General features: G+C 45.0%; 1 protein-coding gene across 1 annotated transcript in view; it reads left to right on the top strand.

Moving 5' to 3' along the window:
- The first annotated feature begins 91 nt into the window (after positions 1–91).
- The window catches only part of GALT (galactose-1-phosphate uridylyltransferase), a 59,005-nt gene continuing 42,967 nt past the window's right edge, over positions 92–16,129 (top strand). The window contains exon 1 of the mRNA XM_030191882.1: positions 92–154. Within this exon, the coding sequence (XP_030047742.1) occupies positions 118–154 (37 nt within the window). The 5' untranslated portion in view covers positions 92–117. The remainder of the gene's footprint in view (positions 155–16,129) is intronic.

The raw sequence follows: 16,129 nt of genomic DNA, 5'->3' as shown, positions 1-16,129 counted from the left end.
ACAACGTACTACGTCACAAATCTCTCATCCAATAGCAAAATCGGGCGGCTGAGGCCACCAATCCAGAGCCGCGCTCCGCCTTCCTCTTGGGAGACGAGGAGAAACAGGAAGTCGGCAATGGAGTCCACCACCACCACCACTTTCCAGTCTAGCGGTAGTATAATAATTAAAGTATTGATGCTGATATCTGGTTCTGCGCCTATCTCCTTATGGTTTGTAGCTCAGAGGCTCCCTATGAGCTTTCTGGGATATGTAGCTCTGTGCTTCTCGTTCTTTGAGTATTGTAAGGTCTGGAGTTCTGTGTTTCCATCTCACTAGCCTTGTGGGATATGTAGTCTCTTCCTTTGACTCCCCCTGAGTGTTTTAAAGCTTTGCTGCTCTCTCCTAGAGTCTCTTGGGACATGTAGTTCTGCGTCCCCTTTTCTCTGATGGTGTAATGCTGAGGACTTAGGGGTATGTTTACTAAGGTGCGCTATAGGCGTGTTAGCATTTTTTAATGTGTGTTAAACACATGCGCCCGTAGAAACGTGTAGGCACGTTAGCGTTTAACACACCTTAACTTTAAAGGCACATTAAAAACACTAACACACCTTAGTAAGTGCAGTGGCGTTCCTAGGGGGGCTGGCACCCGGGGCGGATCGCCGATATGCAGCGCCCCCCCCCCCCCCCCGATGCAGCGCGGACACCCCCGCGAAGGAACCACCCCTCCGGGTGCACGCCGCCGGGGGTGGGGGGGGGGGGAGGGGGTGCCGCGCACGCATGCACGCGCCTGTCCTCCGGTGTTCCATGCTTCTTCTCTGCCCCGGAACAGGAAGTAACCTTGACTGTAAAAACATACAACACAGGGGGGTGCCTCACGAGTCCCACCCCCACGGGTCTTACTTTGGTGCCTTAAACACAGCCGCACGACTTATCCTGGGGAAATCACGCTTTGTTCCTTCGCAGCCACTCCGTCTTCAACTAAGTACATAAGTACATAAGTAATGCCATACTGGGAAAAGACCAAGGGTCCATCGAGCCCAGCATCCTGTCCACGACAGCGGCCAATCCAGGCCAAGGGCACCTGGCAAGCTTCCCAAACGTACAAACATTCTATACATGTTATTCCCTGAATTTTGGATTTTTCCAAGTCCGTTTAGTAGCGGTTTATGGACTTGTCCTTTAGAAAACCGTCCAACCCCTTTTTAAACTCTGCTAAGCTAACCGCCTTCACCACATTCTCCGGCAACAAATTCCAGAGTTTAATTACACGTTGGGTGAAGAAAAATTTTCTCCGATTTGTTTTAAATTTACTACACTGTAGTTTCATCGCATGCCCCCCTAGTCCTAGTATTTTTGGAAAGCGTGAACAGACGCTTCACATCCACCTGTTCCACTCCACTCATTATTTTATATACCTCTATCATGTCTCCCCTCAGCCGTCTCTTCTCCAAGCTGTATAGCCCTAGCCTCCTTAGTCTTTCTTCATAGGGAAGTCGTCCCATCCCCGCTATCACTGGCTCCCTATCAAGGACCATATAACATATAAAGTCTGTTCACTTACACACAAGATAATATATGGAGAAGCCCCTGAATACATGCTTACACTAATTGATCTGCCCTCTAGGAATGCCCAGAGCTCTGCAAGGACTTACCTCCATCTTCATTACCCCACCTGTAGGCATGTAAAATACAAGACTCTTTATGCTTCGTCCTTCCCCTTCATCAGCACAAAATCCTGGAATGTCCTGCCACGGCAGCTTAAGGAGCTCGTTGACCATCAGCAGTTAAAGAAGTCCTTAAAGACCTTCTTATTCGCCAAGGCTTATTCCCCTGGCTACTCCTCTGTTTAACCTGTACCATTTGTTGGCTCTTCACCCCTGTCCTTTGCCCGTGTCATCCCGTGTACCTTCCCCTCCTGTCACATTCTGTTTCTGTGCCATCTCTATATTGAATTGTATACTCTTGACTTAATGTAAGCCACATTGCGCCTGCTTATGTGGGAAAATGTGGGGTACAAATGCAACAAATTATTATAAACTAGTAAAAAAGGCCCATTTCTGACACAAATGAAACGGGCGCTAGCAAGGTTTTCCTCAGAGTGTGTATGTTTGGGAGAGTGTATGTGAGAGTGACTGTGTGAGAGACAGAGTGAAAGTGTGAGTGTGTGTGTGTGAGAGAGTGAGTCTGAGTGTGTCTGTGAGAGAGTGTGTGTGTGAGAATGACAGTGTGTGCAAGTGCGTATGTGAGACAGTGTGAGAGAGAGAGTGTGTGTGTGTGTGTGCGAGAGAGAGAGTGTGTGTGAGACACAGATTCTCTGTGAGAGTGAGTGTATGAGACCAAGCGACTGTGTGAGTGACTGTGTGACACATAGAGAGTGAATGTGATACAGTGTGAGACAGAGTGTGTGAGAGTGAGAGTCAGAAAGACATTGTATGTGAGAGAGAGAGTGTGTGTGTGACAGAGATACCTCCCTTCTGCTACTCCCATCTTGAGAGTTGCGAGGCACTCTCTATTCTGTATTGTATCTTGTTTCTTTAGAGTGTTTTCCTCAAGAAGGTTGAAGAAAACAGAAGATGGCGTGTTGACTATCTAACATAGTAAATGACTGCAGATAAAGACCTGTACAGTCCATCCAGTCTGTCCAACGAGATAAAACTCATTTTTCATGGTATGTAATACTTTATGTGTGTACCTGAGTTCCTTGCCATTTTCAGGGCACAGACCATAGAAGTCTGTACAGCTCTGTTCTTGTACTAAAAGTTCTGACGCTAACTTTGAAGCCCCTTAAAATTTACACTCCAGCCCATCCATATCTATTCAGTCACGATCAGGGCACAGACTGTAGAAGTCTGCCAGCAGTGGTTTTGCTTCCCAATTACTGGTGTTTGCCACTCAATTGCCACCACGCATGTTTGAATTCCATTACCATTTTCATCTCCACCACCTCCTGTGGGAGGGCATTCCATGTATCCATCACCCTCTCTGTGAAAATATACTTCCTGACATTACTCCTGAGTCTGCCCCCCTTCAACCTCAATTCATGTCCTCTAGTTCTACCACCGTCCCGTCTCCGGAAAAGGTTTGCATGCGGATTAATACCTTTCAAATATTTGAATGTTTATATCATGTCGCCCCTGTTTCTCCTTTCCTCAAAGGTATACATGTTCAGGTCAGCAAGTCTCTCCTTGTATGGTTTGCAACATAAATCCCATACCATTTTTGTAGCTTTTCTTTGCACTGCTTCCAGTTTTTGTTTTTTTTTTTACATCTTTAGCAAGATACGGCCTCAAGAAAAATGTCAGGAAGTATTTTTTCACCGAGAGAATGGTGGATGCTTGGAATGCTCTCCTGCGGGAGGTGGTGGAGAGGAAACCGGTAACAGAATTTAAAAAATGCGTGGGATAAACATAAAGGAATCCTGTTCCGAGGGAATGGATCCTCAGAAGCTTAGCTGAGATTAGGTGGCAGAGCCGGTGGTGGGAGGCGGGGCTGGTGGTTGGGAGGCGAGGATAGTGCTGGGTACACTTATACGGTCTGTCCCAGAGCCGGTGGTTGGGAGGCAGGGATAGTGCTGGGCAGACTTACATGGTCTGTGCCCTGAAAATGACAGATACAAATCAAGGTAAGATATACACAAAAAGTAGCACATATGAGTTTATCTTGTTGGGCAGACTGGCTGGACCATGCAGGTCTTTTTCTGCCGTCATCTACTATGTTACTATGTTATAAGAGCTTACAGCAGGGCTTTTTTTGAGGGGGTACTCGGGGGTACTGAGTAACGGCACCTTTTCCATTGTGTGCTAAAATTGACCTATGGTCCCCATGTTTTAATGAAACGGCTGAGGCCCTACACACCAATTCTGCATGTCATAGATTCTGTGACTAGTTGCAGGGGGCCTGGCTATTGTGGGGTGAGTACCTCAATTATCACCCCACACCTGAAGGGTGGCCTGGCATTTGAGTACCAGCACCTTTTTCACTAGAAAAAAACCACACTGGCTTACAGTCTCAATGAGATAGTGACTTGTCCACTGTCGCTAGTGAGGGGAAGTAGGGTTTGAACTCTGCTTTCCCTGGTTCTCTACCAATTGTGGTGGTAATAACTGGGTCATATCTCCCAGTTTTAGGTTAATTGTGGCTATCATAGGTTTCAGAACTAGAAACATCACAATTTCTGTGGGGTTTGCATCACTTTAGGCACTGGCTGACCTCAGAAGCTATTACCAGCCTTATAGATGCTTTACTTGGCCCAGTGTTTCTGGCAGCTTTAATTCACCTCTCTTTGGCAACAGCTGGCAAGAAAGCCAGTTGGCATTAGGCATGCTGCAGCCAAGATTAATGGTGGATACTTGGATAGCATTTGAAAACCTATGAAAATGATGGTGCTTTTTTAAATACTGAGGGTTCTCCAAGAAGTAGGCCTTATTCTCACATGTAGGTGATCATCCATGTTGCCTAGTGTGGAACGCTTTAAAAGCGTAATATAACTTTGACATGTGACGGCGGCGTCACCGTACGTGCACGAGTGCCTAACTGCCCAGTGCAAGACTGTGGGACCAGTAGTCTTCTTTCATCCCCTGTGAGGAGAAGATGCGCTGCCTCACAGAACCCTCACTGTATCTAGTGCGGTTTCAATTTTGATTCAGGTTTTTGTGCTTCCCTGTGAGATTTTTCTCTTGGGCCATCTTGGGTTCCCTCCTACCCCAATTGAGGTTTTTTTTCCCCCCTTTTCCCTTACGTTTTAATTTCTTTAAGGTTTTATTTTTTTTTTCATGCTTAGTAGGCCCTCTTAGGCCTGAGGTCTGGTCAGGCTTTTCTTTCTTTCTTCTTGGTGATATGCCCCCCCCCCTTTTTTTTTTAAGGTCACCATCGAGTCGTTTCATTTGGCCACAGCTGTTTCCTCTTCCATATCATCAAATGTTTTTGCCAGTAGTTTCAAACACTGTGCCTGGTGCAATCGGATTATCTCTGTTAAGGACACCCATTCTTGGCGTCTCAGTGTTTGGGGCTGGAACATACCCCTTCTAACTGTGTTCTTTGCTTTCGTATTACAGGCTAAGAGAGACTGTTTGGAGACCAGTATGAATCCTCAGCATTGGCATTGAAGTCGAGCCTTGCATTGTTGCACGCTGCTACTCTGGGAATTTTCAGCCTTGGTGTTACACTCTTACCTTGTTACTCCTGGCGGCGGCCATCTTGGGAGCTTCACCGGAGAGGCGGCCATCTTGAGTAACTTCCTCATGGGCGTACCCAATGAGATTCCTTGCCTAGCAGCTGTGGCAGGGATCCTCTGACGGGAGGCTTACTTAAGAGCGGAACACTGTCAATCATTTTGCTTCGGCTTCAACTTTGGTGGAGTTTGTGGTGTTTCCTGTTTTCTGGTGTCGTAGCGAATTTGACCATTGCCTGAATCCTGACCATCTCTCTTGTTTGCTGTCAGCCTCGACCTCTGCCTAACTTCTGACCGGGTGCTTGGCGTGCCACTACTTCCGGCGGGTCGACCCTGAGTCCTGGGGGCTCAACCCCCGGGGGAAGGGGTCGCTCCAGGTGAAGGTTCGTAATTGTCCGGCCGCCTTGCGGAGCTCGGGTCCGAGTTCGTCGCATCTGTGCGTCGCTGGGCACAGGAGCTCACTAGCGCAACACTTGGTTTGATTGTAAACTGTGGTTAGCTGTGTCTTAAAATCTTCCTGGTAAACTGCTGACTCTACTAGGGGAAAGACTACGCAAAACAGTGTATTTCAATAAGTGGCTTGAATCTTGCTGTAAAGGTTTTAGATACATATGTGTAGGAGCATGGGGTAATATTTGGAGGAATAACAGGCTGTACTGTAATGATGGGCTACATCTTTCTGTGATGGGGGAAAAAGGATCCTTGGGGAGAAATTCAAACAGTATGTTTCTAGACATTTAAACTAGAAGGCGAGGGTGGCAAAAGGAAACAAGGGAATTCAGAAAGTCACCCCCAGAATAAACAAGATGGCAGAGGGCAAGGTCATACAAAGCACATGGAAAGCAATGAGCACAAATGCTCATAGTCTAGGTAAAAAGGTTCAAGACTTGGAAGCCCTGATGGTTGTAGCTATTACAGAGACGTGGTTCAATGATCCCCATGAATGGGACCATACCGAGCTATATCCTTTTCAGGAAGGATAGAGAGGGCCGAAGAGGTGGAGGAGTGGCTTTGTATGTGAGAGACAATATTAGAGCGGCTGAAATGAGAGGAACATGGGGGGAAAGAAGAAACTTTTTATGGATCGACCTGAAAAGAGAAGATGGAACCTATATCAAAAGGGAGTTATCTACAGACCTCCGGCACAAATGGAGAAACTAGATAAGGATCTGATAGAAGATATTCAAAAGATTGGTATGAAAGGGGGGGATACTATTGTTGGGAGATTTCAACTTGTCTGATGTGGATTGGAAAGTCCCGTCTCTGCAGAATCGGAAAGAAGTAGGGAGATTGTGGACGCCTGTCAAAGTGCCTTGCTCAGACAAATGGTGACGGAACCCACGAGGGAAGGGTCGGTACTGGATTTAGTGCTCGTGAATGGAGGAAGTGTTTCCAATGTCCGGATGGGTGCCCACCTATGTAATAGTGATCTTCAAACGATATAAGGGCAAAGGCAGAGAGCGGATGCACAAAACTCACTGGATTTCAGACGTACTGATTTTGATAAAATGGGGGAATATCTAAAGGAGTTGTTTGCATGGGAAGGCATAGGAGAAGTGACAAATCAGTGGTCAAAGTTAAAGGCTGCTATAAATATGGCAACTGATCTTTATGTGAGGAAAGTAAACAAAAACAAGAGAAACAGGAAGCCTATATGGTTCTCCAAACAAATAGCTGAAAAAATAAGAGCAAAAGAGGCTTTGTTCAAGAAATATAAAAGAACGTAACAAGAGGATCATGGAAAAGATTATTGGTTAAACTCAAGGCAGTGAAGAGAGAAATATAGATAGCAAAAGCGTGAGTGGAAGAAAAAAAGTAAGCGCCAGGCTCAAGAAAGCAGGGAGGCACTTGAACTGAGTTTGCTCCCAGGAAGACCACAAACTATTTTTAAGCAAACATACGTCAGATTATTTGGATATATGGGTTAACTAGGAAAAAATGCCCGTTTCTGAGCGCAATGAAACGGGCGCTAGCAAGGGGCCCCCCCCTCCGAGCTACTTGCCTTGTTGGGGGTTGGCGTTCGCCTTGCGTTTTGGCCCTCCGAGTGTTATAGCTCCGCCCTCGACGTCATTACGTTTTGACGTGACGGCGGTGCAGACCCTCCCTCCGTCCCTCCGAGCTATTTGTGTTGTTCGGGGTTCGTGTTCGCCTCGTGTTTCGGCCCTCCAAGTGTTATAGCTCCGCCCTCGACGTCATGACATTTTGACGCGAGGGCGGTGCAGACACTCCAGGGCACACCGGATATCTCGGGCGCCTCAACATCCGTGGAGGCTTCAGAACGTTGGGCTTGCCTTTTATATAGAGAGAGATTATTATTTTGTTACATTTGTATCCAACATTTTCCCACCTATTTGCAGGCTCAATGCGGCTTACATAGTAGCGGCGTTCGCCGGTTCCGGTCTGAACAAATACAAAGTGTGCACAAGTACAAGGTGTGGTTGTGGTAGAATAGGGTCCATATATGATAGATATAGCATTAAGACTAAAAGAGTTTAAACAGATAAGAACATTGAAGTGCCATTTGATTATATATTTTGCAGTTTTGTCGATACGTTCCCTTGAAGACGCCGTCGTGGTGAAACGTGGCCCCACGTCAGGAATAACAATGGGACATTGATTTTAAAACAAAGATGTCACCAACACTAGGCTGAAGTTTGATCAGCTACAACACAACAAGACCCACCACTGTAAGTCCAGTGTAAAAAAGACAAGTGGACTTCTCTATACACTATTAAGACTGAGGTCAATAAGTTTTGGTTTTTTTTCTTCAATATGGAAGGCAGGTAGTCAGGAACAGTGCTGTGATGGTTAAGGGTTGTTGCGCTGCTGGCTGATATCGTATTTTACAGTAATCTGGCACAATAGCAAACACTGAGCACTGCATAATTACAAATAAAAGAAACCCATAATATAAACCATTTATAAAGCAGAAGGTTTAGCCAACACCGGTGCAACTATTACAATCATAACTGATCTTTCAGCACCAGCTGGTATAGAAGAGATCCCTAAGTGACGTGATTATCAGATACAGGAACACAATGGCAGCCGGGTGGGACTCTAAATCGGGTTTGACAGAAGAAAGGATTCTAGAACTCATGGCTAGTCTGAGGTTATTTGTTACCCCAGAGGATTGTATGGCTACCGCTTGGTTGCAGATTCAAAAACTTAAACAGAATTGTGATTCGGAATCATTTTCATGCTAAGACACTGATTCAGTATTGCCATGCCATGCGAATCCCGAGGGGATTAAGATTGTATAAGGAACCACGATTCTTGGAAGACAAGGAGTATGTTAAACAATGGAACAAAGTATTTTCTAGATACTCCCTGGATTCGATGCTGTTGACAGTGGATAAGCTAAATAGATTAAAGAACAACAAGAAGAGTTAGCAGCAGTACAGATGTTGTTGAAATCAGGGTTACCAACACTGGAATATGATCAACTCCAACAGCATGAGAACCAAATGACAAAATACTCATCAGAAATCCGGGCTCAAAAAAATAGCTAAGTTTAAGCGAGACGAACTAGACTACACTAAGGGATATGTGTTCCCATGGATGGACATGGGAAGAAAACCTAGACGCCCTAGAAGAAATAAGCGAGTAGCTTTCAGCACTTCTAGTGGGTCCTCGAGTGCTTGAGTGACGACAATGGATCCTCGGGACCAGATGCGATAGCACCATCAGAGATGGATTCCCCACAGCAACCTTTTTTTACAACCCAAGCATCCTTTAATTCAGCCATTACCCGAACAAGTCCCTCCCAAGCAACTATGGGCCAGACGTCAAAAGACCAACAGGCAGTAGTTCATAACTTATCCTCCAAACAACTAACGTGCACCCAACTACAAGTATTAAGTCTGGGTTTATCATTCGTACCTACCCACAGATATGACTCGTATCAGACTAGAAGGCATTTACATCATTTCTTTAGAACTTTGAAACTACGCCTGTTTTTTGACAACCCCCAATGCAATGAGGAACAACAGAGTGAAGGAGACACTTCCTTCATAAGCAAACATCGATTGCCATCGATTTGGCTACCTCCGGGTCCCCCGGATCATACAATAGAGACATTTTCCCAATTAGTATTGAAAGAAGTGGCAATCATAGAACAGGAGCGTCACACCCCTGTAGACAATTTGACCAAAGACCAATGGAGAGCTTTAGTGGATTTCCAAGAAGACCCTACATTAGTCATCCTTAGAGCTGATAAGGGGGGTGCAATAGTTGTACAGGATAAACACCAATATACATGGGAGGCTCAGCGCCAATTATCAGATTCCCTCTACTATAGGTCTCTCTCATCTGATCCGACTCAGCGATTTTTCAATTAGAATTATGCAGTATTCTTTTAACAGCTAATCAAAAAGGGATCATTACTTTGAGGGAATTCAAATATCTCTATAGATCCTTCCCAGTGGTACCAAGGATATATTTCATAACAAAAATCCATAAATCATTGAGTAACCCTCCCGGTAGGCCCAAAGTATCGGGTAGGCAATCTTTATACGAACACCTATCATAATATTTGGACCACTTTTTACAACCAAGCCTCCAGGAAACACCTTCCTACTTGAAGGATTCTACACATTTGCTCCAAGTTTTGGACACTATTCAATATCAATCTGGTACAAATTACACCCTTGTCACTTTGGATATCCAGGCTTTATAGTTCAACATTCCTCAACAAGGAGCGCTAGATATTTTAGAACTATATATTCATAAATTGGAGATATCTGCAGATAAAACAATTCTTGAAGGCAATAGGACAACTTGTCCTACAAAGAAATTACTTTTGTTTTGAGGACTCCTTTTACCTGCAGACGACAGGGGTCGCGATGGGGGCCACGGTGGCTTGCCTGTATATGGCAGAGTTCGAAAAAGCACACGTATATCCGACGAGACACAATATACATATCAAGGTATGGCGGCGGTTTATAGACGACATATTACTGGTTTGGAGTGGTACTACAGTTGAATTAGATGATTTTTTTTTTTTGAATGATCTCAACATCAGTGACCCTAATATAAAATTCACGTCACATATTGGACACCAAGACGTGGATTATTTAGATGTTCATATAACATTAAATCAAGACAGGATGATAGCATCCCTATTCAAAAAAACCTATGGACAGGAACACCATATTACACTACTCTAGTTGTCACCCCTTACCATTGAAGAACGGGATTCCTATGGGGCAATTTCTCCGCATTAAGCGGTTGTGCAGTGAAGAAGATTCATTTAAACAACACGCTCAGCAAATGGCTAACAAATTCAAACAACGAGGCTATCCTTAGAGTAATTAAGAATGCCCGTAAAAGAGCACAGCATACCCACAGGCAATGGTTACTGGAGCCTTGTTCTAAAGATAAGAAAACCTTCAAAGCATTAGTGCGTTTTATCCTACTCATCTAAAGACATTTAAGATCACCAAGATCATCCATAAATACTGGCTGATATTATAGCTCCACCCTCAGTTCAAGGACAGACCGCAGGTTGCATATAGGAGGGCCAGAAATATGGGTGAGGTCTTGCCCATTTTTAGACATATCAGCACTAAGTCTAGTCAAGAGGAATGGGGGCACAAGAGCCGTCAAAATTGTATTTACTGCACATACGCTGTGGGGGTAAAATTTGTGATCAGCCCCGCTACTGGCAAGCGGTTTGATTTGAGATAAAAAAAAACAGATTGCAACATAGCACAAGTAATATATGCAATTCAATGCCCGTGCCAGAAATGGTACATCAGGCAAACCAAACGTAAAGTCAAACAACGCATAGGGGAACATCTGAGCAATATACGACTGAATAAAACAGAAACACCATTAGTAGCACATTGGATTTCTCATGGTCATCTGGAATCGGATTTAAAATATGTCATTTTGACCCACGTGCAATTGCGGTGGGGGGGGGGGGGGGGGAGATATAACAGCTTTATTACATCAAGAACAAAAATGTATATACCGATGGGATACAGTACAACCAAGAGGACTTAATAAGGAAATAGAGTGGTTAACACTTTAATTCAACATTGGGGCCAACACAGCACGTTGATGTAATTAGTAGGATTATGAACAGCTGAGGTTTTACGCATAAAAGCTGCGTCCAGAGTAAGCGCCAGGCTCAAGAAAGCAGGGAGGCACTTGAACTGAGTTTGCTCCCAGTAAGACCACAAACGATTTTTAAGCAAACATACTTCAGATTATTTGGCTATATGGGTGTTAATTAACATTAAGACTAAAAGAGTTTAAACGGATAAGAACATTGAAGTGCCATTTGATTTATATATTTTGCAGTTTTGCCGATACGTTCCCTTGAAGACGCCGTCATGGTGAAACGTGGCCCCACGTCGGGAATAACAATGGGACATTTGATTTTACAACACAGATCACGCCAACACTGGGGTGAGGTTTGATCAGCTACAACACAACAAGACCCACCACTGGACTTAAACATGCATGCAACGATAAGTGGACTTCTCTATACACTATTAAGACTGAGGTCAATAGCCTTAAGTTGTTTTTTCAATATGGAAGGCAGCTAGGCAGGAACAGTGCTGTGATGGTTAAGGGTTGTTGTGCTGCTAGCTGATAACGTATTTCATGGTAATCTGGCACAATAGCAAACACTGAGCACTGCATAATTTAAAAATAAAAAAAACATAATATAAACCATTTATAAAGCAGGTTTAGCCAACACTGATGCAACTATTACAATCATAGTTAAATTTTAATGCCAAGAAGTGCAGAGTGATGCACTTGGGGTGCAAAAACCCAAAAGAGAGATACTGAAAATGAGGGGAGAGATTAATAAGCTCGACTCGGACGAGAGACCTTGGGATGTTAGTGTCTGAGGATATGAAGAAACAATGTGACAAAGTGACAGCCTTGGCCAGAAGGATGCTAGGCTGCATAGAGAGGGGTATAAACAGCAGAAGAAAGGAGGTGTTGATGCCCCACTTGGGAGTATTGTGTTCAGTTTTAGAGGCCATATCTTGCGAAAGATGTAAAAAGACTGGAAGCGGTGCAAAGAAAAGCTACAAAAATGGTATGGAATTTGCGTTGCAGACTGTACGAGGCAAGACTTGCTGACCTGAACATGTATACCTTGGAGGAAAGGAGAAACCAGGGATGACATGATACAGATGTTCAAACAGTGATGTACCTACTGTAGGTCAGCTGCCATCCGGGGCGGATCGCTGATGCGCACCCCCCCCCCCCCCCCCCCCAGGTGCATTCTTGGCTGCTGGGAGCAGCTGTGCGGCTCTCGGCTCCCTGCTCCCTTTGCCCCGGAACAGGAAGTAACCTGTTCCGGGGCAGAGGGAGCAGGGAAACAGCAGAGCCGACAGGCATGCGGATGCTCTCTGCACCCCTCCAGCGTCGTGCACCCGGGGCGGACCGTCCCCACCGCCCTGCCCTTGCTACACTGCTGCGTTCAAATATTTGAAAAGTATTAATCCTCAAATGAGGTTGAAGGGGGGCAGACTCAGGAGTAATGTGGAAAGGGTGATAGATACATGGAATGCCCTCCCGCGGGAGGTGGTGGAGATGAAAATGGTAATGGAATTCAAACATGTATGGGATAAACACGAAGGAATGGATCTATGGAATCTTAGTGGAGATTGGGTGGCAATGCCGGTAATTGGGAAGCAAAACTGGTGCTGGGCAGACTTCTACGCGCTACGTCCTGATCGTAACTGAATAGATATAGAAAGTTCAGGAACAGTGCTGGGCAGATTTTTACGGTCTGTGCCCTGAGAAAGGCAAGGACAAATCAAACTCGGGTATACATATAAAGTATCACATACCATGTAAAATGAGTTTATCTTGTTGGGCAGACTGGATGGACCATACAGGTCTTTAATCTGCCGTCAGTTACTATGTTACTATGATCCCTATGGCTTCTAGGCCCTTATCAGCCACTGGGAGTGTTTGAGGCATATTTTCAAAGCACTTTGGGAGGCTAAGTTCCATAGGTTTCTATGGAACTTTGGGAGGCTAAGTGCTTTGAAAATGAGCCTATTTGTGTAACAAGCAGGTCTCCACCCGCCTCGATGTCTGTCTACCGCTGTGCAGGATCCCTAGGACTGGTCAGCATTGGATCCGACACTGAGTAGGCATGGGGATTCGATGTCCTCATTGGCACCGAGTAGCATCGATGACCAATTCATCGATTTCCCCCTTGACACGTGGCACCGGGAGCACAGGGGGGAACCTGCGGAGGTGCCGATACAGCCAGGACCAGGTACTCACACTGATCCCTGATAGTTCAGAAAGCTGCTTATCAACCGATGCCCCAGCTTTTCCAACAGCTGTCGTGTTGTCATCTCAGACGAGACTACTACTACTACTACTAATCATTTCTATAGCGCTACCAGACATATGCAGTGCTGTACACGTTATATGCAGATATTTTCTCTGTCCCTAGAGGATTCACAATCTAAGCTTTGGTACCTGGGGCAATGGAGGGTTAAGTGAACCCAGGTTGCCAGGATCAAAGCAACGCTGCACTAACCATTGACAAGTTCCCCCCTTGTAGTTGTAGGCTGATTTCTAACCTTCCTCATGATCAAGGATACCCCACGAGGTGAGATTTTGCGTGGAGCCCCAGATCTTTGTCGATTGACAGTCATTTTGTACTTCTTCCATTTTCTTACTATGGCACCAACAGTTGTCTCCTTCTCGCCCAGCGTCTTACTGATGGTTTTGTAGCCCATTCCAGCCTTGTGCAGGTGTATGATCTTGTCCCTGACATCCTTAGACAGCTCCTTGCTCTTGGCCATTTTGTAGAGGTTAGAGTCTGACTGATTCACTGAGTCTGTGGACAGGTGTCTTTCATACAGGTGACCATTGCCGACAGCTGTCTGTCATGCAGGTAACGAGTTGATTTGGAGCATCTACCTGGTCTGTAGGGGCCAGATCTCTTACTGGTTGGTGGGGGATCAAATACTTATTTCCCTCTGCAGAATGCAAATAAATTCATATACTTTCCACAATGTGATTTTCCGGATTTAATTTGTGATGTGCTATCTCTCACTGTTACCAATAACCTACCCTTCAATTATGGGCTGCTCATGTCTTTGTCAGTGGGCAAACTTACAAAATCAGCAAGGGATCAAATACTTATTTCCACCACTGTATTTCTTGCCCCACACAGACCCTTTTTGAGTACATTCTACAACTTTCTGAGCCTGGCTTTAAGACCAACTCTGTAAGGGTTGGCTTCGGTGTAATTAGTGCTTACCATCACTGTGTAGAAAGTAAGTCCATTTCTGGACAGCCTCTAGTTTGCTTCACGAGAGGTTTGCTATTGTCAAAGCCCCCTTTCAAATGTCTGCCTGTGTCTTGGGACCTCAGTCATCCTCATCCAGCTGATGAAAGCTCCTTTTGAGCCACTGGATTCCTGTCATCTGAAGTACTTGATTTGGAAGGTCATATTCTTGGTGGCTGTTACTTCAGATCACAGGGTCAGTGAGTTTCAGGCCTTAGTAGCAGATCCACCTTACACTAAATTTCATCGTAGTCCTCCGCACACACCCTAAATGCGGTTTCAGCCTAATGCGGTTTCTGAGTTGGTTGTGCTTCCAACATTCTTTCTTTCCCAAACCTTATGGCTAACCTTTCAAAAGCGCACTGCACTTGGACTGCAAGCAAGCGTTGACCTTTTATTTGAAGTGGACTAATCCCTACAGACAATCCACCTTGCTTTTCAGTTTTTAAAAAAATCCCAACAAGGATGGGGGTTGCCATCGGGGAAACAATGCACAATCTCCAATTGCTTAGCAGATTTGCATTTCTTTCACTCATGCCAAAGCTGGGTTGATTCTTGAGGGTCATGTCAAGGCTCATAATGTCAGAGCTGTGGTTTTCTCAGTAGCTCACTTGAGGTCGGCCTCCAGTAGAAAACATTTGAAAGGCTGTACGTGGCCATTGGCCCACAAATTCATATCTCGCTATTGCTTAGAGCATGATACCCGATGCTTTGGTCAGTTTGGACAGACAGTTCAGCAGAATTTGTTTGGGGTTTAGAAGCCAACTCCACCGCCCAGGCCCATTTTTGTTCGGTTCCAGGCTGCACTCGCACAGTATGTATATAGTTTCCAGTTAGTTTGTTTTTTGACCTCACCATTGCGACGTCCTATTGTCCTACTTTTTTCAGTGAGCCTAGTAGGTAGGGATTCCCACATGTGAGAATAGTTGTCCTCTGAGAAAGAAGGGATACTTACCTGTAGCAGGTACAGCTAACAGGAGAGTATAAGTGATTCATTATCAAACTCCTCGATACTGGTGATAGAGATTGTAAATATGGATCCCAAACAGAAAGGTCATTTGTTTCTCTTTTTGCAGATAGTTTTGCATCGCTCACCTCCCACAATGCCAGACTGTGGTCGCTGGAACGCCATGTCCAAAAACATGGAGACTCTGGATTTACCCAGGAGCACAAGATGCATTTCCCCCCTCTATTATAAACTTTCAAAGTAGTGCCTTCTCCGTCTTGCTCATTGTCCCCGACCTTCCCGAGAACTCAAATAAACCCAAGTCCACTGTAAAATGAATACGATTGTTTAGTAAAGTATTCCAAGAGCAATTTCAGACCAAAAATGTTGTATGAGGGTACAGTCCTACATGTGTGATAAAAGGTTTGATTGTCACCTCTGTCGCACCTGACACATTGTTGGAGAAGACAATCCCCCCTGCCCTATACATCTGCACCTGAGTAAAATATGCCCAAGGTAGCATTTATGTTTACAGTATTAGTATTGTTTTCTAACCTGTTCAAAAAGGCATATCCTACCCACCCAACTTAAATGCCTGTACCCTGCAACACAACGAAACCAAAGCTCCTAATGGACATATAATAACTCTTCCTCTCTATGATTCTCTTCCTCTCTATGACTCCCTAATGTGTCTGTACACACGAACCTTATTCTACCTCAACGTTACTGTATTTGTTCATAGCGATATTGGCGA

The sequence above is a fragment of the Microcaecilia unicolor genome, chromosome 2, assembly GCF_901765095.1.
Source record: "Microcaecilia unicolor chromosome 2, aMicUni1.1, whole genome shotgun sequence".
NCBI lineage: Eukaryota > Metazoa > Chordata > Amphibia > Gymnophiona > Siphonopidae > Microcaecilia > Microcaecilia unicolor.
The sequence above is the reverse complement of the archived record's forward strand: the minus strand, read 5'-3'. Positions and strand labels throughout refer to the sequence as shown.